Here is a 23,406-nt window from a genome sequence, read left to right on the forward strand (position 1 = left end):
TCCTTGGAGGATCTTTGGACCCATCGCCACAGGCTGTGTTTGCTGCTCAAAAAGTCTTTGTTATTAAATCCAAATTTCTCTGGTCCCACTCTAGAGGGAGGAGGTTCAGGCTCTTACTGCAGGTTCTTAAATTAATGGAATTAAATGAATCGCTAAGCGAGAAATGTCTCCTCACCTCGACTTCTGAGAGGTGTTGTCTGTGCTGCCTCTTGCAGTTACTTAGCACTGGTCCCCTAAAAGTCTTCATTAGGTAACAAACTCTCCGTTTCTGACAAGAGTCTGACATGGTTCTCTCTAATTAGACTCCATGCAGAAAGATTCCAAGATAATGGCTGTGCCCGTGGCTTTGTGGGAACATGATTATCAAAGATAAAACACTGTCAGGATCAGTTTACATTGTTCCTGTCAGGGGAGGGAGAATTTAAATGTTCACAGTATTCATTTGTTTGCATTGAGACCAAGTGGGGAAAGCCCTGGATTAGAATTCCCAATATTCAGGCACATGAAATGAAGGAGCAGCTTTCAAATCCAAGTTTAGGGAACGGGTTATAGATCTTACCAGGGCAAAGTGAGCAGGAGCAGGGCAGAAAAACTGATCCTGCCAGGAGCTGGATGAGCCTTGTGGGTCCCTCCTACCTCCTGGGATCCTGTGAGAGGAGTTAGGAAAGACATTTTGTCCCACTTGGGAGATATTCTCCAAAACTGAGATGTGGAAGGGTTCCTTAAAGCAGCTGGAGTCTGGTGCTGGTGCATCCTTAAGGATCCCTGTAGCACAGCTGGAATTTCCCTGGGATTTTGCAATCTTTCCTGATGTTCTGCCCTGTTCTCACACCCAGCCTTCCCTGGGAGCTGTGGGAGGCAGCAGCAGGGCTGTTTTCCTCTGGGAGCAGAGATAACTGAGCCTTATCTCCAGGATGCTCCGGAGAGCGCAGGGTGCTGGCTTTGAGTGACTTCAGCTGCACAATGCCACAAAACACACTGGGATATTCACATTAGAGTGTTTCTGTGGGGTTTTCCTCTTAAAAAAATGATCTACAGTAGCTACCTCACTTTTGAAGGATTTAATTACTCCAAAAATGCCTTCAGCCTGGCATTTCGTGGTCCAGGCATAACCACGACGTGGTTTATATTCACACATTTGTATCCTCACAGTGGATTTTTAATCAAAAGGACAAAAAAGAGTCTTGGTTGCTGTTGATTGTGTTTAATCAAGCAGCTCCAGGAGTGTGTCTCCTGTCTGGAGGAAGCACCCAGAGTCCCAGAGGTGCCAGTGCTTTCCTGCAGAGCCTGCAGGACCCAGCTCAGCTCCAGTGAGCCACTGATTGCCACAGCACTGCACCCAGAGGTCGCTTCTGGGGAAAGCCAAGTGCTTTCTTGGGGGTTAATGCATCATTGGAAGGGCAAACGAGTGGAAGGATTGTGTGCAGGGGAAGGCAGATTCCCTTATAATCACCAATTATTAGCATGGGATGCTCTATTTACCACACTTGCACTAAATCTCCTTTTAAAAGATAAACATGGGCGTGAATAGACTCATCATGGCCTTCTCATCTAATTAAAAAAAGGAAAACATACAAGATCTCTTCCTCAGAGGACTTAAATGTTGTCTAGTGGAAGTGCAGCCTTAGAGTGAAGCTTTGGGCCTGAATAAGGAAAACAATTCTTGGTAAAATCTCCATTTGTGCAAAATATTGGTGTGAAGTGGTGCAGGCATTGGAGGTGCTCTCTGGTGTTATGGAGCACAGTCTCCCTGGTTTTCAGTCACTTTTCTCCCTGCTGTTGTCTTTGGGGCTGTGATGGTTCCCTTGATTGTAGGAAGAAGTAATTAATAGTTAACAGTTCCCAAAGGCTGAAATGGTACTTGAATCAGACTGTGGAGGCTCTCATTATCCCCTTCTTCCTGGATGGGTTAACAAGCACCTGCAGGAATTGCCACTTTCTGCTGTAAAAAGTGATGTGAGGGACAGGTGGGCTTTAAGGAGAGAAGTTTCCTTTTGTGAGCTGGGAATGAGAGGAGCAAAACACAACTGGAGCCTGAGCTGGAGGGAGCAGCGAGAAGAAACTTGGAGATCCCAAACAAAAAACAGATCCTTCACACAAAACAAGAGGAAAAAAGGGAACCTTCAGCTTAGGGTGAGAATATTGTCTCAGGAGAGTTTAATGCCTGCTTGCTTTGCACTTGAGGTTGGGTGAGCTGTATTTGTCAGGGTGTGTAGCCCACACCTGGGCTGTTTGTGGCACCTGCTCTCTCCCTCATGGGATTTCAAGTAGTGCCAGAGTATTCTGGCTGACAGTATTTTGGGGAAGAAGGGGCCACGGAGCTCTTTTTCTTAACTGGGAGAATCAATTGAAGTCTGCCAAAGGGAAAACAGGAATGCTGAGTTTTGTTTTTCCCTGCAACTCATCGCTTCAGGTTTGGGAAATGATTTCCAAATGGTGTAGGTGGAGCAGAGTGCTGCCAAAGGGATGTCAGAGGGGGATTGGAGGGGATGCTGAGTCTGGGTCAGGTGGGGAACTCTCTGCCCCCAGGTTTGGAGATGGCAGCACTCACAAGGATGTACCTCTCGTCACCTGAGGGAGGGGGGCTGCTGACAACAGCATCTCTGGTCCTCCCATTTTGATTTTTGGGTACAACTGCCCTGTTTTTCTCATGCTTGCTGATCACTGAGGGAAGAATTGCAGCGATTTAATGGAATTTAGAAAAGCATTACAGAAATACTCTCATTTTTTTCTTGAAAGCTTATGAAAACAGATGAGTGCATCACTTTTGAGATAAGGTTTGAAGAACTGTCTGCCTCCTTGGAGCTGAATAGAGGGCTAGTGGGAAGATTAAAACAATAAGCTTATTATATTATTAGTAGTGGGAGAATTCTAAACCCCATTTGTTCAATTATGGTCCCTTCAATATGCTTATTTAGGTTCTTGTAAATTGTAATCAGTAAATTAGACGTGCTGCCCTCACAGCTCTAGGGTTAGCTTTCAAGGGACTTCCTACATTAATTTTTTTTCACGTTTGCAGTGAAATGAAGAAGGGAATTGGTTGCTTGGTATGCAGGGCTGGCTGTTGCAGGGGATGCTGCCTGCATGCTGATGTGTCACTGCCCAGTGAGGAGCAGGGGTGCTGCAGCACTGCCTGAGCTCTGCTGGGCAGGGCCAGGGCTGGAACCTGCTTTTGTGCTGGGGTAAAAATGGGAGATAAATGCATTGTAACGACCCCAGGCTGATAAATGGGATCTCCGGAAGGCAGCACATGCTGCTAACAGAGATCTGAGGTGACACAAGAGGGATGGAAAATCCTCAGCATCACCTCCTATATTCAGATATCAGCTGCTGTCTCTCTTTCTGGTCTTTTTCCCCTTCTCTTCTCTTTATGTTTTGCCTTGACATTTTTAATATCCAGCATTTGGTACTAAACCAAATCACCTTGCTGAGTCACCCAGAACCTTTTTCTTTCCTCTTTTTACCTTTTCTGGATGGACTGTCATTTGCATCACGCAGAGACACCATTTTCCAAAGCAACACCTCTTCCCTTTCAGCCCATTTACCTGGAGATTTCAGCAGGTTTGGGAAACAGGCTCCTGAGCCCTTTGCAAGTGCTTTTATATATCTGTCATTTAAAGAGACTTCCTGAGAAGTGGTGTCTGGGTCTGGTGTTGCAGATAAATTGTGTGTTTGTTGCAGTACTACATCATGCAAGCTCCAATATCCCGACCATATTGTCCCCATTTATTTATCTCTCTGTTTAATATAATAGGAATAGTGGCTGAGGCAGGAAAACATATGCAGCAGCATAATAGTAGATTGTTTGGGAGCAGTTGTCTTCCATTTCCAGGGCTTCCCTTTGAAATGTAATTGTCTGCTAATATAACAGGGACATATCATTGCAGGAGTGATCACTACAGCGTTTACTCCTGCTTTTGGCTCATGCTACATCTGTATGGCGTTTTTTAAGGGGAGCTGGCTGCAGTATTAGCTGGTGAAATATCCTTGGTGAGATGTGTTTGCAGAAGTTGTGATGGGCATATTGTCACCGAATGTGGAAACAGCCCCGAGCAGTGCCAAAACAAGAGAGACACCGAGTCCCATGTGTGAGGCAGCAACAACAGAATTACAATTGCCTCGTGTAAAGTATCTGGTAATGAAGGCAGATAATGGAATTCTTTGCAAAAGCAGATGCTAACTGGCTCCCCAACCCTAGGCAGCCAGCTGAAAACTGATACCAGCTGGAGGGGAGAAAAAACAGCTGAAAAAGGCATTCAGGAGAAGATGCCTTAGATGCAGGTTTGTTTAAGCAGTAAATACTTGTTTAAAATGATTTTGTGAGATCCTTATTAAGAGGCAAGCTGAGCCTAACCATGACAGTGCTGTAGGAAGTCAGCGGGATATTTGTGTGCAGATTGGATGAGTGAGGCAGCACCGCTGGGAATCTGTTGTCATTTATTGCCTGGCCAGGACAGCCCTTCCGAGGGCTGAGCTGCAGGAGGTGGGACTGGGGAGAGCCAGAACCTTCTGCTGGCCAGGGAGGAGGCAGCCTGTGCTAGCAGAGGGTTGGTTTTAGAAGCAGGGGTGTTGTGACCGTGTTCACAGGGGTCCGAGGATGAGGGAAGAGACGAGGATCTGACTCCATGTTTCAGGAGGCTGATTTATTATTTTATGATATATGTTGTATTAAAACTATACTAAAAGAATAGAAGAGAGGATTTCCTCAGAAGGCTAGCTAAAAATAGAAAAAGAAGGAATGATAACAAAAGCTGACTGCGATTGGCCATTAATTAGAAACAACCACATGAGACCAATCACAGATGCACCTGTTGCATTCCACAGCAGCAGATAACCATTGTTTACATTTTGTTCCTGAGGCCTCTCAGCTTCTCAGGAGGAAAAATCCTAAGGAAAGGATTTTTCACAAAAGATGTCTGTGACAGGGTGTCTCTACTTGTCCCTTCTCCAGGACAGCGGTGCCTCCTGCCAGGATGGAAATGGGGCTGGCTCAGGGCATCCTCTGCCTGCCTCCCTCTGTTTTACCTCTTAGTCACCTCAGCCATCTCAAACCATGGAATAGTTGCTTTGGAAATGAAGGTGATAATTTAGAATCAAGAGCTTAGTCCAGACAGAGCCTTCCTTCTGTTGTAAGTAAGGATTTCTTCCAACAAGTAACACAACGGGGGAGACACTGTAAAAAAAAACCCAAAAGAAAACAACCCAACCCCTTAACAAATAAAGCAACCAACCCTGGAGTCATCCTTTGCCCACATGAATTTTTTCTTTACCCAAAGATTTGTTGCCACAGTGGGGAATTTTGGCATTGCTGGAGCACAGAGCTGGGGTTCAATCACCAGGCTTCCAGACCTGGCCCAACACAGGAATTTTAGTGGGGCTTTGTCCCATCCCAGGGACAAATTGCCCGAAGTACTGATTTTTGAAGGACTAAAGCTCACTTTTAGTTCCGGTCCATCTCAGAAAGAGATGTGAGAAAACTCATTTTGGGGAGGAAACACCATGGAATTTCAGACTTATTCACAGAGGCACTCTGTCTGCAGGAGCAGTGTGTGCTTGCAGTGCCACAGGGCTGAGTGTCACAAGCCAGGAATGAGTTTTAAGGCAGCTTCTGAAAATGTGCAGCTTCACCTGCACTGCATTTAACCATGTGTGTGTGTGTGTGTGTGTCTGTGCTCCCTGCTCCTTCAGCTCCTGGCTGTGCACCCGGCTGTGAGTTGTTCAAGTGATGCTTTAGACAAGTTCCTTGCTCCTGGCAAGCAGCACTGAGATGTGTTACCCATGTACAACAAGCAGTGCAGGGAGCTGTGGCAGGAGGTGATGGAGAGCGGCCCTCCAGCTCCAATTCTTGGTTTTAGCCACAAAAATGCAATCAGTAAGAAAAGCCCTTTTCTGCTGGTGCCCAGCTCTGGGGCGTGCTGCAGCTCCTTGCTGTGCTGTAATGAGTTATTGGTCTAAGTGTGGTGGGCAGCAAATGCCTTGGGGCTCTTCAGGTCTGGACTTGGCCTTGTGGGCAAAGAAATTAAACCTCAGTGCTGTGACCAAGCCAGGTGTGGCTGCATCTCCTTTGCTTTCAGAAACTCCATTTTTGAGACCCTTCCTGTCTTGCTGTTCTGGTACTAAGAAGACAAAACAGTTTCCAAATCCATGTAGCAAACCACACCTCTGATTACAAGCTGACCCCATTAGTTAAGAAATGCATTAAAGAACCATGCAGCTACATGGATTGCCATTTATTTAAATAGTTACATTAATTTTTGGGGGCAGATAATAGTAACAAAGGAGCTTTCTAATTTTTTTCGTGATCCTCTGATTTTGTGCAGAGCTCTGTAGGGCTTTAGCAGCTTTCCAGGGATAACATCTCACCCTGGCTGTGCACCCTGGGGATTTTGGGCTCAGGCACTGGGGGTTTTGAGCATGGCAGGAAAATGCCAGTCTGTAAATACAGCAAGGGGAGAGCTGGTTGCTCTCAGTGTGGGTAATTCTCGTGGGTGCAGCTGGGGCTGGAGATGGGGAGCTGCTCTCCGTGTCCCAGTGGGCTCTGCCAAGGCACAAGGGGCTGCTGCAGCTGGAGCAATTCCTCAGGAAGGACCCTTGGAGAGAAAAGCCACTGGGAATGTCCCATGTTCAGCTGAATCACCCTGACAGCGCAGGGGCTGTGGAAGGAACATCTCTGCCTCGTCTTCCTTCTTCTCAGCAGTTTTTATTCACTTTTGGTTGCCTCCCTCTCACCTTCCCCAGCTCTTTTCCCTCTTCCTTGTTGTCATGGGAACATTCACTACAGCAGTTAAATCATACTATTAAAATGTGCTTCCCCAGGAGGGTGCTAGTAGCTAATATTGATCTAGCTCCTGCTGCTGACTCAGGGATATGGCTGAACATATAACATCCCTTATTTCTGCTTTTCATGCATAATGCAGCAGTTTCTCTCACCTTGGGCTCTGTGCTAAGGTGACACCCAGCCACAGGGGTGTACTTTGACTTGCTCTTTCAGATATGTGGCCCAGCTGAAGGGGGCAGGTGGTGCTTTAAACTGGCTTTGAAATGTGCAAAGGGAAAGCAGACAGGACAGAGCTGCCCTCCCCAGCAGTGGTGATGCGTGTTTGTATGCCAGTGGTGAAAAGACACTCAGATTAACCTGTCAGCATCCCCAGCCACGCTGTGTGCTCCCAGTAACTTTGTAAATATACGGAGCTCTGTCACAGGAATGCTTGAAATGCAGATGAAAGACAAATAACTACCTGAATGTCAGGTGAGGCTGCATTTAAAAATGCAATCACTCATCTCCATTGTCCCTGACATCTGCTCTGCCTAATCAGCCCGTGGAGTTAAGCAGAGCAGTGCTGGGAAGATTCCTGAGTCACCAGGAGGAAGCAGAAGGTTTTACCTTGAGATGTCAGCTTGCAGTAATGCTTGAGCCATTAAGGGCTTCACTTTCCCACAGTGGTTAATTAACCAGCTCGAACTTTATGAGAGTTTCCTGAATTTGATAGGTTTTGTGAGGTAAAGGTGCCTCTGGAATTTCCTTGTTTACCCTCCTTTCAGAAAAGTTTTGGTTTGGAACCAGGCTGTTGTACAAATAATTAAAAATAGCGTGGGGTTCGTGTGAACAGTATTTGCAGCTGATGCTGCATTTTGCTGTGTGACTGATACACACAGAGCAAATGGTATTTTAGAGTCTGTGCTGAAAAGACCTTTGTTAAAAACACTTACTTGCTGAGGAGCCATAAATTTCTGGCATATTTGTGCCTGTTGTTGAACATCTGCATGTAACTCAATTTATGTTCTAACTCCCTTTATGTTTTGACCTTCCCAGAAAAAATCAGGCAGAGATATGCAGATCTCCCGGGAGAATTGCACATTATTGAGCTGGAGAAAGACAAGAATGGGCTGGGGCTCAGCCTGGCTGGCAACAAGGACCGCTCCAGGATGAGCATCTTCGTGGTTGGGATCAACCCCGACGGCCCCGCGGGACGGGACGGGCGCATGCACATCGGGGATGAGCTCCTGGAGGTAAAACCCTTCCCTGGATAGACCATGGGGATGAAATCCTGGAGGTAAACCTCTTCCCTGGGTCACCTTGGGGATGAGCTCCTGGATTGGTAAAACCCTTCCCTGGATCACTTTGGGGGTGGAGGTAAAATTCTTCCCTGGATGCACTTTGGGCATGGAAGTAAAATTCTTCCCTGGATGCACTTTGGGGATGGAGGTAAAACTCTTCCCTGGATGCACTTTGGTGATGAGCTCCTGGAGGTAAAACTCTTCCCTGGATGCAGTTTGGGGATGGAGGTAAAACCCTTCCCTGGATGCACTTTGGGCATGGAAGTAAAATTCTTCCCTGAATGCACTTTGGGGATCAACTCCTTGAGGTTAAAACTCTTCCCTGGATGCAGTTTGGGGATGGAGGTAAAACCCTTCCCTGGATGCACTTTGGGCATGGAAGTAAAATTCTTCCCTGAATGCACTTTGGGGATCAACTCCTTGAGGTTAAAACTCTTCCCTGGATGCAGTTTGGGGATGGAGGTAAAACCCTTCCCTGGATGCACTTTGGGCATGGAAGTAAAATTCTTCCCTGAATGCACTTTGGGGATCAACTCCTTGAGGTTAAAACTCTTCCCTGGATGCAGTTTGGGGATGGAGGTAAAACCCTTCCCTGGATGCACTTTGGGCATGGAAGTAAAATTCTTCCCTGAATGCACTTTGGGGATCAACTCCTTGAGGTTAAAACTCTTCCCTGGATGCAGTTTGGGGATGGAGGTAAAACCCTTCCCTGGATGCACTTTGGGCATGGAAGTAAAATTCTTCCCTGAATGCACTTTGGGGATCAACTCCTTGAGGTTAAAACTCTTCCCTGGATGCAGTTTGGGGATGGAGGTAAAACCCTTCCCTGGATGCACTTTGGGCATGGAAGTAAAATTCTTCCCTGAATGCACTTTGGGGATCAACTCCTTGAGGTTAAAACTCTTCCCTGGATGCAGTTTGGGGATGGAGGTAAAACCCTTCCCTGGATGCACTTTGGGCATGGAAGTAAAATTCTTCCCTGAATGCACTTTGGGGATCAACTCCTTGAGGTTAAAACTCTTCCCTGGATGCAGTTTGGGGATGGAGGTAAAACCCTTCCCTGGATGCACTTTGGGCATGGAAGTAAAATTCTTCCCTGAATGCACTTTGGGGATCAACTCCTTGAGGTTAAAACTCTTCCCTGGATGCAGTTTGGGGATGGAGGTAAAACCCTTCCCTGGATGCACTTTGGGCATGGAAGTAAAATTCTTCCCTGAATGCACTTTGGGGATCAACTCCTTGAGGTTAAAACTCTTCCCTGCATGCACCTCAGGGATGAACTCCTCTAAGTAAGATTCTTCCCTAGATGCACTTTGGAGATGAGTTCCTCGAGGTAATTGTTCCCTTTAGCCTGTGCAGGGATGGAGAGGCATCTTGAACCTTTAAATAAAGCCTGGAAGTGGAATTAGGTGGCTGAGCAAGGAGCTGTGCTGATTTATGCCAACTGAGAACTTGGCCTTTGGCAGGTGAATGTGTTTGCAGTGAAACAAAAATCACTGGCCTGTGAAAAGCAATGTCTTGTCAGCAAAGTCTGTGCTCTCAGCATGTTCACAAGCTCTGCGTGGGGAGGGGCTGTTGGAAAGCAGGAAGGGGACAGTAAATCAATCCTTGGAGTGCATGTGTGGTTTACAGGGAAATTCACACTTTTCGTTAAAAAAAAAAGCCAAAACCCCCTCAACGTTGCCATATGTGTTTTTACAGATGACAGGGATATTCCCCATCCTGGAAATAAATTTCATGCTGTAATCTGTTTTGATCTGTTGCAACTTTAAATACTTATTTTCTGTAGTTGTGTCTGGCACGAGTTCACGCACGAGGCAAGAGAGCTCGTTAGCAAGTGGAGTATTTTGTCTTCACTTTTTCTCCAGTCTCCTTGCCTCACCTTCAGCCTGCAAACACAGCTTTTCCTTCGCTTCATCTGCCTTTTGGGCTGTTGCAAAATGACATTTTGCTGCTGTACCTGCAGTGATTCCCCACGTGGTGATTGCTTCAGTGGTTTAAAAAAAAATCATCCCTCCCTGGGGATCTTGCCCTTGGAAAGAGGAGCAGGGATTTGCTGACCTGCTGCTCTCCGTGGGTGGTGATGCTCTGAACTTCCAGCAGCTCCCTGTGCAATCAGAAAACCACCTATTTTTTTCACATTTCTTGACTTGAGAAAGAGCAGTTTGGCTTCCTGGGGGTACCCTGGGAATAGTCAGAATTGTCCAAGCATTTGTCATTGTCTAACAGTTCTGTAATTAGGGGGTTTCAATACACATTGTACAAGAAAGATCTTTTTTTTGGCCATAGAAACACCATCATCTGAAGCTGATTTCATTTTAAGTGTGAGAAAAGGTATGAAGGTCTGGACCATAATGGAGTAGGGTAGGAAAATTGCTTTCTCCTTCAGAATGATGTTTTTTCTGTCCCTGACACTGAATTCTAATGGTTAAAAAAAAAGGAAAATCGTTAAATTTTGGGTGTGCTGAAAGAACTCATGGCACTGTTCTCCTCTGCATATCATAGGCAGAGCAGAGGATCTGAAGTTAAGTACATGAAAGAGGCACCATCTGGGATTAATCACAATGCTGGGTTTTGCATGGATGAGCCATGTTATAAGGAGCATTTCCCAAAGTGATGGTGTTGCCCTCATTCCTCTCTCTGTTAAGTTGGAAAAAAATAAAAAAATTATTTGGTTTTTTCCCTTCAGTAGAAGGAAAGTGAGATCCTCCATCTCAAAAATGCCCAGATTCAAGTAAAAATCCAAGGAGACTTTAGTAACTACCTTGTTTATCCTTGCAATCCAGTTTAAGATGTGCCACCAGTGGGCCAGGAGTGCAGTTCCTTATAGGAAAGGATAACTTCAAACCTCCTGCATTATAAAGGGCTGGGCTGTGCATTGGCCATGTGCAGTGAGATGACAGAACTCACATCTGGTTCTCACCTGACTGCATGTTTAAGGTACATTTGCATCTGCATCTTTAATTACACCTCAGTTTTCAGTACTGGAGCCCCTCAGCAAGAGAAGGGATTCACAGCTTGGGAAGCCTCTGGCATTTCTGGGCTGCCCCATTTGGACAGTCTTGCTCCATTAAAGCAGAGGATGCCCCTGCAGGGTGTGCAGATTATTCCCTGGGGCTTTTGCTGGAGTTCAGGTTAATGGGATGGCCATTTAGACAGATAGATGTTACCTGCTCATTTTTCTTTTGAACTGGGGTTTGACTGGATTCAATTGGAGAGCGTGGGATGCTCAGGCTGCCTCAGCTCCTTATTCATAAAATCTTTTGTTGCTGAATTAATGAAATACCAGCTCACTTTTAGCTTCTGCAAACAACAGTAGCCTTGTGAGGGCATGATCCTGGCTTGTTTTCACAACCTGACATGGAGGGAAATGCAGGTCACATCAAAAACCTTCATGGGATGGTTATTTTTTAACTCCTCTTCAGTGGTGTATTTTCGATGGCTGTGTGGCTGGACAAAACAGCTTTTTGGGGGAAGAAGGTCCTTTCATCCTACTTCTGTACATGTGGGAAATCTACTTGGGTCAGAATTTTGTCCCTGCACAGAAAAGCATTTTTTTTACAGGACACAAGTCATGCTTTCCTGTTCTTTTTTCCAAGCAGAGGAACCATCTGTGGTGCTCCTGCCTGGCTCTCAGGCTGGTTTAGTGCAGGTGTCTGCCCTGCTTGGTGTCTTGTTGGGCTGGGCTCAGTGCCGGGGCTGATGGTGCCCAGCATGGCCCTCAGCAGGGTCACCTGGAGCTGTCCCTGTGCCTCGAGTCCTGCTGCTCCCCATTACCATCATTGCCATTATTATTATTATTATTATTATTATTATTATTATTATTATTATTACTACTACTACTACTACTACTACTACTCCTCCTCTTCTTCTTCTTCTTCTTCGGCTTCTTCTTCAGCTTCTTCAGCTTCAGCTTCAGCTTTCAGCTCCTTTCCCACCCAACCCTTTCTGTGTTTTATTCTCTGAGGCCACAGCACCTCTTGAAATAGTAAAAGCTCCTTTTTTTTTGACTCTTCAGACAAAAATCACTGTAGAAGTTTGCCTGTTGTCCATTCTGGACTGTTGCCCAGGTGACAATTATTACAATTTATTTCTTTATGCCGTTTTTGCCATAGCTCAAAGCCAGAGAGCTTTTGTGCTAAATGCATTTTTATTGCTGTTTTAGTTTGAGGTGCTTAGATAAATAGAAGTTATGCTGTAATAATATAATAGATACAGCAGTGTTTTGCCCAAGTAAATGAGCTCCTCAGCCAAACTCACAATGCCATTTCTGTTCTGAGGTGTGGGGGATTGGCACTTAATTCTCAGTTTATTTGCTGTGGAATCTCAGAACAGGATCACAGAATGGTTTGGGCTGGGAGGAACCTTAAAATTAATCTCATTCTCTGGCCAGGGACCCCTTCCACAATCCCAGGGTGCTCCAATTCCTGTCCAGCCTGGCAGGGATGGAGCTTCTCTGCACAAACTGCTCCAGTGTCCTTTGCAGAGGAGGATGCAGGTCCTTTTTTGGCGTGCTTTGTGTGCTTTTTGGGTTTGGGTGGTGATTTCCAAGCTGGCAGCAGGTTGGGCAGGCAGGAGGAGGGCACAGGGATCTGTGCCTTCCCAATGTCCTTTCTCCACATCCCCAGGTGGGGAGCCACAGGGATCAGCTGCCAGCTCAGAGCAGGATATTTTCTGTCCTTACAGATTTTATGCTCTGTTGATCACTTCAGATGATGCACATGTTTAAACATGTGCCCAGCAAGAATTTTGGTGAGGGCAGTTCGCATTCTAATTAGTTTTTCTCCCCAAGCTTTGGGAGCTTGGTGTGCTTTATGGGGTTTCAGTATATAAAATCTGACTGATAAAAAAAAGGCTTTGAAACTTTCCCCATTGTTTCAGAGAGTCTGGTTGTGTCTTGAAATGCTACAATTCCTGTGGTAAGAAGGAACCCAGTGCATTGTACAAAGAAATAATTATTGCAGAAAGCTAAGCCAGTATTTTTACTAGCTTTGGGGTATCATTTAACTTGATTTTCATAAAAATCAGATGATACTAATTTTATGGATTTCCATTACTGCCACATAGTAAAAACAGTGTGGGTTGGGTTTTTTTTTTAATATCCATATCTAATGTTTCTCTTCTGCAAATTAAAGTTTGAGAAGCAAACAATCCTGGAGATTTTTTCCTCTGAACCCAAGAGCTCGGATTTCAGTGAGTTTGTACTTTCTGCTACTTGAGTGCATGAAACTGTAAACCAAAACTTCTGTAGGTGAAGGCAACAGTGCATTTGGGATCTGAGATTAAATCTGCCATAAAGCAACGTGGGATTACTTTAAAGGCTGAACTTGGGGGCTGACCCGGCCTCATACCTGCAGCAAGTTTTTATCTTTCTCTGAGCTCTGCTGACTTCCCAAGCAGTTATGGAAAGAGGCATTTCAAGAAGAGTTGGGGTTGATTTAAATCAGTTTATTTCTTTTGCTTAGTCCAGGCTTTGTTTTTCTTTTCTAATCTCTAATGCAAAAAGTAAAGCACAGATTTGTAGGCTTTGACTCCCAGAGTAGTATTTGGTTAATCTGACATGTTACTTTACTTAATTTGAAATATTTAAAGTGATGTTTCTTCTGAAATCCTAGATGTTCTCTGTTTTGTTTTATTTAAGTAGGCTTTGGTGTTTTGCTCATCACTGTGGTATCTGCAGCTAATGGAGTGTTAATTTATTTTGCAAAAGAAAGTGTACTTTAAAAAAAAAAAAGAAAAATTAATACTGGGCGTAATAACTCTGTAGGACAGTCCAAAACCTTGTGGAGATATATTGCTTTGATTATGCTTTCATTTTGGAGTAATTAAATAATTATGACTTAGAGACCCAGCTCACAGCTAATTAAATTTTAGACTATTTGATACATGTAGTGAGTAGGATTAATTTAGCCAGAGTAAAGCCTATAAATTTTAATCTAAGAAGTCTGCTGTTTAGGAAAATTGATGGTAATTTAACTAAATCCAAACAATTCGTAAAGCATACATTATTCCCAGTGAACAATTTATTCTCAAACTTGGAGAAATTAAGTCAACAAACTCGCTGAAAATTTCAAGTTGAGCTTGAAGGCAGAATGCAGCTGAGCATTCATTCATTTTTGCCACTGGATATTTAAATTGATGGTTGATTAATGAAGCATGGCCCAGGATGTTGCTTCTCACCCTGCCTTTTCCATGGCACCTGCAGACAGAACCATATTAACTCTTTGGGAATGGTGATATTATTTCCTTTTAGACCTTGCTTGGGTCCATTTTGTACAATGAAAGACTTGGTAGGTGAAAGTTTTGTGCTTCAATCCCAGTCAGTAACCAATTGTTAGGGGGTTCATTCTTGTCCTTGCATTGGCCTTATTTAACTGATGAACTTGCATCACGTTTTGACCCACTGAAAATAAGATCTGTGAACATTCCTAATGTGTCTGACTAGCCCATATCACACCAGGCTGGAAGACTTGGCCTGTTACTTCTTGTTTGAATGAAAAAGAAAATATCTTTCTAAGATCACAAACCCAGGATCCAATACAAACATCTGCAGTAAAAAATTCCTTCTGTAGTCACCACTGAATTGTTCCTGGGCTCCGTTGTCCTTATTGTTCTAAGCAGCATTGGTGTATCAAATGTGAATGTAAATATTATGTTGTAAATTTAGAGTGGGAGGGAAAAACTGCAGCATTGAAGCACAGGATTGTTTAGGTTGGAAAAGTCCTTTAGGACACAGAGTCCAACCATCCCCCAGCACTGCCAAGGCCACCACTGCCCCAGTGTCCCCAGGTGCCACATCCACAGGGATGTTAAACCCCTCCAGGGATGGGCACTGCCCTGGGCAGCTGTGCCAGGGCTGGAGAACCTTTTCCATGAAGAAATTTTCCCAAATATCCAATCCAAGTCTCCTTTGGTGTAACTTGAGGCCATTCCCTCTGCTCCTGTCCCTGTTCCCTGGAGCAAAGCCCCGGCTGTGCCCTCCTGGCAGGAGCTGTGCAGAGCCACAGGGGCCCCTGAGCCTCCTTTGCTCCAGGCTGAGCCCCTTCCCAGCTCCTCAGGGATTCTCCAGCCCCTGCCCAGCTCCTCAGGGATTCTCCAGCCCCTTCCCAGCTCCTCAGGGATTCTCCAGCCCCTTCCCAGCTCCTCAGGGATTCTCCATTCCCTTCCCAGCTCCTCGGGGTTTCTCGAGCCCCTTCCCAGCTCCTCAGGGATTCTCCAGCCCCTTCCCAGCTCGCTCAGGGCTTCTCCAGCCCCTTCCCAGCTCCCTTCCCTTCCCTGGACCTGCTCCATCCCCTCCATGTCCTTCTTTCTGTGACGGGGGACCCCACAAGCGCCCCCAGGGCTGGAGGTTGGTCACAGGGGTTGTCACTGCCCTGCTGCTGTGGCCACAGCACTGCTGACCAGGGCAGGTGCCCTGGCCCTGCTGCCCACCTGGGTGATGTCCTGGCCAGACTGTTTCCCCTGGCAGCTGCAGCATTTCCCATTTCCCTGTGTCCAGAGCAGGGCTTGGTGCTGCTGCTGTGCTCAGGTGTGGATCCATCCCAGCAAAAGGGATGCAGCATCACGCCCTTAAATTGTCCTTCATCCCCCTGACTCCCACTCGTCCTCCTTCAGCAGAGCTGAGGAGTCAGCACAGTTTTAGCAGCCAGTTCTCCTCAATGGCCAGAGCCTGCAGGCGAAGTGCAGGAGTCTCAACATCTAAGCATCTGTGCTGTTGTCACATCTATATGATCCTCCTCAGATCAAGTTGCTTTCCAAAAATCTGGGAATAATAATCCTTAAAACCCATTCAAGGGATCTGTGGGGGAAAAAAAATCTCTCATTTGTGGTTTACTAATAACAGTAAATTAGCTCTGCATTGGTTCCTGTTTTATATAGATCAAGATTTGGAGACCACATTTTCTTTGAGTTTTATCTCCTTATCCCACAGTAAACTTGGAAGTCTCGGGGGTATAAATTAGAACAAGGTGTACTCCTCCACTTACATGAAAATCATTTTCTTTTAACAGATAAACAATCAGATATTGTATGGAAGAAGCCACCAAAATGCTTCTGCAATCATTAAAACTGCCCCATCCAAGGTCAAGCTGGTTTTCATACGGTAAGAACCATTCTCATCAAAACATTTGTTGCACTTTAGCCTGTTCCATGACATATTTACATATTTAGCCTGCTTTGCACATGCTGAACTTTCCCAGTTCTCTTTGAAGCTGAATGAACCTTTTCCCTGACTATTCTTCTTGGAACACTTCAAGAGTTCTCCATAGTAATGTAAAAAAAAAAAATTAAATGGAAATGAATGCTTATTTTAGGGGTGTCTGCTGAAAACTTGAGCTATTCCTCTTGGGCTTGGGAGCTGCTTCTCCCACAGCTTCCTGAAGTGCTTTGGGATGGGTTGGAGAGGGCAGCTTGTTCATCCAGCCAGGAGGGAGTGGAGATGGTGCAGAGGCTTGGGATTGCTGGAGAGGAGCTGGGATGAAGCACAAGGAGCAGAGGCTGGCTGGAAGTCTGGAGGATACCTTTGTGTAGGCATCAAAAGAGGATTTTGAAAGTGAGCAAGGGCTTGTTTGTACAGAGGGGAAGGCTGGCTTTGCCAAGGAGCGCTGGGATGGATTGTGTGGGAGGGAATATGCTAAAACACCCTTTCATCTGCATAAAAATTACATGTGGGCATTTTTCTTTCGCTCCAAGCATGAAAATTTTTCCTCTTTGTACATGAATTAAAGACACCTGCGTGCATTCCCTCAGTAGTTCAGGAAGCGTTGCTCTCCCGACCCTGGGCAGGAGGTCTGGGAAAAAGCTGCCTCTTTCCCAGGACTCATACATGCTTTAACAGGCTGGAATTTCACAGATGTGCATTCATGAACAAATTCCAGCTGTGACTTTTGCTGGGCACTTCACCCCCTGTGCCATTTTTTATAAGGTGCTCTTCCCACCAACACCTACTTGCTGTTGTTTTGTATTCCTGGCTCATCCACAGCCTCCCTGTGAACAATGTAATAATCTGTGGCTGAAATGCATATAAATGTGTACATTTACTGCCACGGCTCTGCCTGCTGCAGCGTGCCCAGAAGTGATGGAGGAGCAGCATTAGCACTGTGAGGAACGAGTTGCTATCCTTGGCAGCTCAGAGGATCTGGAGGAGATTAATGCTCCTGCCTGCAGCTCCTGTGTTACTTTCCCCAGCCACTGAGAATTCAACGTCACGTCCCACAGCTCGCTCACCATTATTTAATTGCCTGTGGAAAATGTGGCTGCTTGGAGGTTCCAGAGGCAAAACCCCCACTTGTGGGAGCCCAAGCCAAGAGTGGGGCTCCTTCCCTGGTGCTCCAAGCAGACCCCCAGGGAATGAGCCCTGGCAGAGCAACTTCCATGGGCTGCAGGTCCTTGGTGTGTCCTTTGGATCCTTGGTTTGTCTTTTGGATCCTTGGTTTGTCTTTTGGGTCCTTGGTTTGTCTTTTGGATCCTTGGTTTGTCTTTTGGGTCCTTGGTTTGTCTTTTGGATCCTTGGTTTGTCTTTTGGATCCTTGGTTTGTCTTTTGGATCTTTGGTTTGTCTTTTGGATCCTTGCTGTGTCTTCTGCCCTTTGAGACACAAAGGCTGTGTAGGTTCTTAGCTAAAATTCTCCTTTTCTTTTTGTGAGTTTCAAGGCAAAAAAATATCTCAAATATTCAAGAGATACTAGAAATAGATATGGGAAATACCATTGGGTGATTCTTGTTTCCATCTCAGAGATGAAAAAAAAAAAATTCTGCTTTTAAATGCTGCTGCTGAGGATGTAAACTTCCATCTTCCCAAGAGCACAACTCTTGGCCTTACCCTGAGAGCTGCTGGGTTTGTTTGCTCAGCCCAGGCAGGCACGGGAGCAGCAGTAAAAGGGAATTCTCCCACTGAGAGGATGTCCTCAGTAGCTGGAGCACTGCCCTGAATGTGGGGAGAAAACCAATGTCCCTTGTTTTTTGATGTGTGCTCGAGTTCTAGCAAAGACAAATTACTGTCTCTCCTAAATGTGGATTTTTAAGGACAAACAAGAATGATTTACTCTTCTCATTCAATCCCTGTGCCATGAGCCCAGTCTGTCTTGGTGCTTCCCATTCCTCCAGCTCAGACCACAAACCCAGTGGATGCTGCTGAGTGAAAACACGAGCTGTGCCCTTTCTGTGCCTCTGGATGTGTTTTGGCTGTGTTACACTACAGCTCACTACAGCAAAATGGCACAGACTGCAGGAGCTCTGAGAGAAATTAATTTGGTCTTCATGTTCATCCAAATACAAATATTCTCATTTCACCAGTGAAAGACCTGAGGAGATTATAATTTTGTAGAAACACGTCAGTCCACAGCCTGAAAAGGTCCTGACTGAGCTGATTCAGGGCATAGAAGCCAAGCTGGTGGAATTTTTGGGCTGTTGCAAGTGCCCTCTCTGATACCCTGAGGCCTTTTTTCCCTGAGATGCAGGATGCTGAGTGATAAGCATGCTGCTTTCCCCTTGGAAGCAGGAAACAGCATCCAGGTTTTCCTATTCCTGGTGTTTTGGTTCATGTGCAGGGCAGGGGGATGTTTCCATAAACTCCTTAATCAGTTGCGAAAGAAGCCCAGAAATTCCTGGGCACAGAAAAGCCTTTCTGGGAGAGCTGTAACAACTATCATTAAATAACTTCAGAGAATCACAGAATGGTTTGGCTTGGAAGGGGCCTTAAAGATTATCCAGCTCCAGCCCCAGATTTATTTCTTTTTCTAGACAAAGATAAAGGATAAAAGGTATCCTCAGCCTTTTTGGACGTTTTGCTGAAATCCTGACTTACCACCACGTGTGCTATAAAAGTCTGTTCACACTTTTTTACACCCTGGTAGTGTTACAATTGCATTCCCACCCTTTCCTGGAATTTCTGCTGATGAGACACAGCTCAGTAGCTGCTGTGAGAATCACAGACACCCCCTTATGTTTGAAGGCTTCTCACTCTGCTTTATGAGCATCTTTTCCTCAATTAAGTTGACGATGATTATTTAAAACAGTTGATTTTGGCCAGATTCCAGAATATAAGTCTTAACACAGCCCTGTTTCCCAGTGGTCTCATTAATTACTTGAGCTTCTAAGAGCATCTAAAAGATTTGCAGTTAGAGTGTCACTTTCCTTTTTTTTAGGGGCAATAAGGGATGACATGCCTTTGTTGTCTTTGGAAATTCTTGCTCTGGTTCTCCAACAGGAATTAGCCAGGTAATAATGTGAGAGAGGGAGTTGCTTCTTTTAGGGGTGTCTGTGCCCCAGTTCCCAAAATAAGATGTGTTTCTACCCATTGTGGGTTTTGGTCCTGTGTTGTAAGTCCATCCCTGTAACGTGCATAATGAAACAATATAATTAAATTTTACATCTGGACTAGGAAATCCAGTTTACATCAGAATGCTCTTTTACAGTGAGAATTTTATGATTCAGCAAATTCAGTGGTTTTTTTCCATGCTCAAATAACTGCCTTTAATCTGGTTTGGTGCTTCAGTGTTGGTGTAATAAGCAGATCCAATATAGCTGAGTGCTTGAATCAAAGCGAATTCTACTGATTTAAATTAGGAAATTATTAGAAATTATTTCTATAATAATTAGAAATAATTAGAATTAGAAATTATTTTTACGTTTGTTCAAACCTACATAAACCCCACTGCTGTGGCTTTGACTCTTCTTTCAGATCCTCTAGAAGTGAAATCTTATATTTAGTGCCACTCTCAAACACTGCCATGCTTTAGAAATTATTAGAAATTATTTCTCTATTAATTAGGAAATTATTAGAAATTATTTCTCTAATAATTAGGAAAATATTAGAAATTATTTCTATAATAATTAGAAAATTATTAGAAATTATTTCTATAATAATTAGAAATAATTAGAATTAGAAATTATTTTTACGTTTGTTCAAACCTACATAAACCCCACTGCTGTGGCTTTGACTCTTCTTTCAGATCCTCTAGAAGTGAAATCTTATATTTAGTGCCACTCTCAAACACTGCCATGCTTTAGAAATTATTAGAAATTATTTCTCTATTAATTAGGAAATTATTAGAAATTATTTCTCTAATAATTAGGAAAATATTAGAAATTATTTCTATAATAATTAGAAAATTATTAGAAATTATTTCTATAATAATTAGAAATAATTAGAATTAGAAATTATTTTTACGTTTGTTCAAACCTACATAAACCCCACTGCTGTCACTTTGACTCTTCTTTCAGAGCCTCTAGATGCTTAGTGCCTCTCTCAAACACTGCCATGCTTTAGAAATTATTAGAAATTATTTCTAGAATAATTAGGAAAATATTAGAAATTATTTCTGTAACAATTAGGAAATATTAGAAATTATTTTATAATAATAAGGAAATTATTAGAAATTGTTTCTGTAATAATTAGGAAATTATTAGAAATTATTTCTATAATAATTAGAAATAATTACAAATTATTTTTACATTGGTTCAAACCTACATAATTGGCCATATTTTAAGGGTATAAACTCCTGTTTTTACTTGCTTTGATTGCTGAGGTTCTTTCATGTGGGAAAGTTCAAAACCGAGCCCTTGCCAGGCCCTGTGTGTGTGCAAGTTTGAACTTTTCCTGTTTTCTCCAGAGCTGTTTCCTCCTCTCTGTCATACACGTGTGGGAACAGGCTCAGGAGCGCTTCAGGAAGTTCAGTGATTTGGGCTCCTCCAAAACCTTTGATGACCTAAGCTGCAGTTTATAAGAACATTAGTTGTTGGTTTACAATACCTCTGTGCCTGTGGCTCCCACTAATTGGGGGTGGAAGGAGAGGAAGTGCAGAACAAGACTCTTCTTGCTGCTGTGGGAGAGATTTTTCAGGAAGGTGCACAAAGGTCCTGCCTGGGAGGAGAAACCCAGTGAGTCTGCTCAGGGCACAGCTTTCCTGCAGCTCCTCTTTTCCAAAGGAGCTTCCAGAGGGAAGACAAAGATGAGAAAATGCAAGATCTGGAATTTTTTTTTTAATTTTATTTTAACTTAAGCAGGATGTGGACAATATAAGCTTTTGACAATCTGCAAGATTGTATGTCCTGGTGTCACCTTGCAGAGGAAACATTGATTCCCTAGTTCTACATTTATTTACACTATTATTGCATTTATTTACACTATTATTTGCACGTGCATTTATAAGCTTTGAATAATCTGCAAGACTTTATGTCCTGACGTCACTTTATGGAAGAAACATTTATTCCCTTGTTCTACATTTACACTATTACATTTTACACTATTATTGCATTTATTTACACAGTTATTTGCATATACATTTATAAGCTTTGAATAATCTGCAAGACTTTATGTCCTGGTGTCATCTTATGGAGAAAACATTTATTCCCTTGTTCTACATTTATTTACACCATTTTTGCATTTATTTACACTATTATTTACATATGCATTTATAAACCTTCAATAGTCTGCCATTCTTTATGTCCTGGTGTCACCTTGCAGAGGAAACATTTATTCCCTTGTTCTACATTTATTTGCACAATTATTGCATTTTTTACACTATTATTTACATATACCTTTTCAGCACCCAACTTCAGCTTCCCTTCATTCCTTCCTGCACCTTCCTGGGTGCTCCCTTTGGATTTATCTTTGCCTGTGGCTCTCTTCAGGCTTCTTTTGTACCAAGTTTTTGTGGTATTTAAGTCAGTAATAAAGGTATTTGCCTTTGCTTCAGCTGCAAATATGCAGAACATCAGGAGTTTTATTTTTTTGGTCTACAGGACAGGATGAGGAATGTCCAGGGGCCCTGTTTAGACTGGAAAGAGGTAAAATGTAGTAAGGAATTGAGACTTTCTCTTGAGTGTGAAGGTTTAGGCGCTTTAACCCCAAGCAGGATTGAGCACCAGCAATTGGGAGCAGCTTTTTTTGGAGGTGGTTCTGGAGCAACTGTTGGCAAATATGTGGAGTGTTCATCTGCAATCACTGTAATTTGAATGTGATGTTCAGACTTCTAAGATGTCTGCCCCTGCATCAAAAGAAAATGATTGCTCTTTTTAGTCGTAAATAAATTCACATTTTAGTTGAGGACACTTGTGGAAGTGGAGAGCAGAAACAGCAATTTATTATTAGATCTGTCACTTTAAAATATATTCCCACTTTGATTCTGCTTTGAAGCATTCTCCTTTGAAGCATTAAAGTATTTAAATATGTACAAGTCCTAGCAGGGGGAGATTACAAGTTGTGACACTGTGTAACCTTGGGGTTTTTTAGGTTTCTGCATTTTTTTTTCCCAGGGGAATTACCATAAGTGTTTTTTATTGCTTGGAATAAAACTGGCCATCCACTTAAAGCTGCATAAAGATATTTTTTCCTGACTGGTGTAAAAAAATTACAAAAGTGTTTGTGTATGAAGTGAAAACTAGTTAGGATAATTAATTATACCCCAGTTTGTCATGAAGCTTCTGTCTAGCAATTTTTAGGGTATTTCTTACCAAAAAAAAAAAGAAAAAAAAGTAATTTTTATATATGTAATATTATATATAAATATATATATAGCATTATATATAATATTATACATATAACATTATATATAGTAATGTATTTATTTACTTTTTTATTTATATTGAAATATAGATAAATAAGTAAATACATAAATATATATTTATTTATATTTTAAATATAGAATATATATACAAAATATATGTATATATTCTTTTTATATATATTTTTTTTATTTATAGCTCTATATCTATATATATCTATCTATCTTTATTTCAATGTTTGCTCCTAATTGCACAGCATGCAGCCTGCGTTGTGAGCTGCAGAGCGGGGTTGGTTTTCGTGCTGATTGTACTTCACATAAACTATTGTCAGGAAAAGCTCTGCAGTCAAGGCAAAATCACAAAATCACAGGGTGATTTACTCCTGTAGGTTAGAAAAGCACCGAGCATAAGGCGATGGATGTCTCACCAAGATAAGAGCAGGGAAAACATCCTTGCCCAATATGCCCTGTGGGGTGAGATGCGCTTGGGAATTGTGAAATGCTGATGGAATTCAGGGCTGGGTGCCTGTCCTGGCCCTGTGTGTGCAGCAGGAGCCGCTCCCAGGCTGGGCTCTCCCTCCTGCAGGGCTCTGAGCAGCAGAGGCTGGGAGCCAGGACAGCTCTGGGAGCACCCAGCCAGCTCCTTTGGATGCTGTGGCTGTGAGCTTGCAGATAAGGAAATGAATTCCCCAACCTTTGCCTGCAGGATTTATCATCTCAGATGCCTGTGACTCCCATTGCTGCTGTGCTCGGAGCTGTTGATTCACAGAGTTATTTCTCAGGGATCAGAACATGCTAGCTCCGTGTCTTTTAACCCTTCAGGGGGAAAATGAGACTTCTTCTTT

General features: G+C 43.5%; 1 protein-coding gene across 1 annotated transcript in view; it reads left to right on the forward strand.

Moving 5' to 3' along the window:
* PATJ (PATJ crumbs cell polarity complex component) overlaps positions 1-23,406 on the forward strand; it is a 130,677-nt gene that overhangs the window by 68,309 nt on the left and 38,962 nt on the right. Inside the window, exons 27-28 of the mRNA XM_014307834.2 lie at positions 7,814-8,010; positions 16,068-16,159. Of these exons, the coding sequence (XP_014163309.1) occupies positions 7,814-8,010; positions 16,068-16,159 (289 nt within the window). The remainder of the gene's footprint in view (positions 1-7,813; positions 8,011-16,067; positions 16,160-23,406) is intronic.

Source organism: Geospiza fortis, unplaced genomic scaffold, assembly GCF_000277835.1.
Source record: "Geospiza fortis unplaced genomic scaffold, GeoFor_1.0 scaffold396, whole genome shotgun sequence".
Lineage (NCBI taxonomy): Eukaryota > Metazoa > Chordata > Aves > Passeriformes > Thraupidae > Geospiza > Geospiza fortis.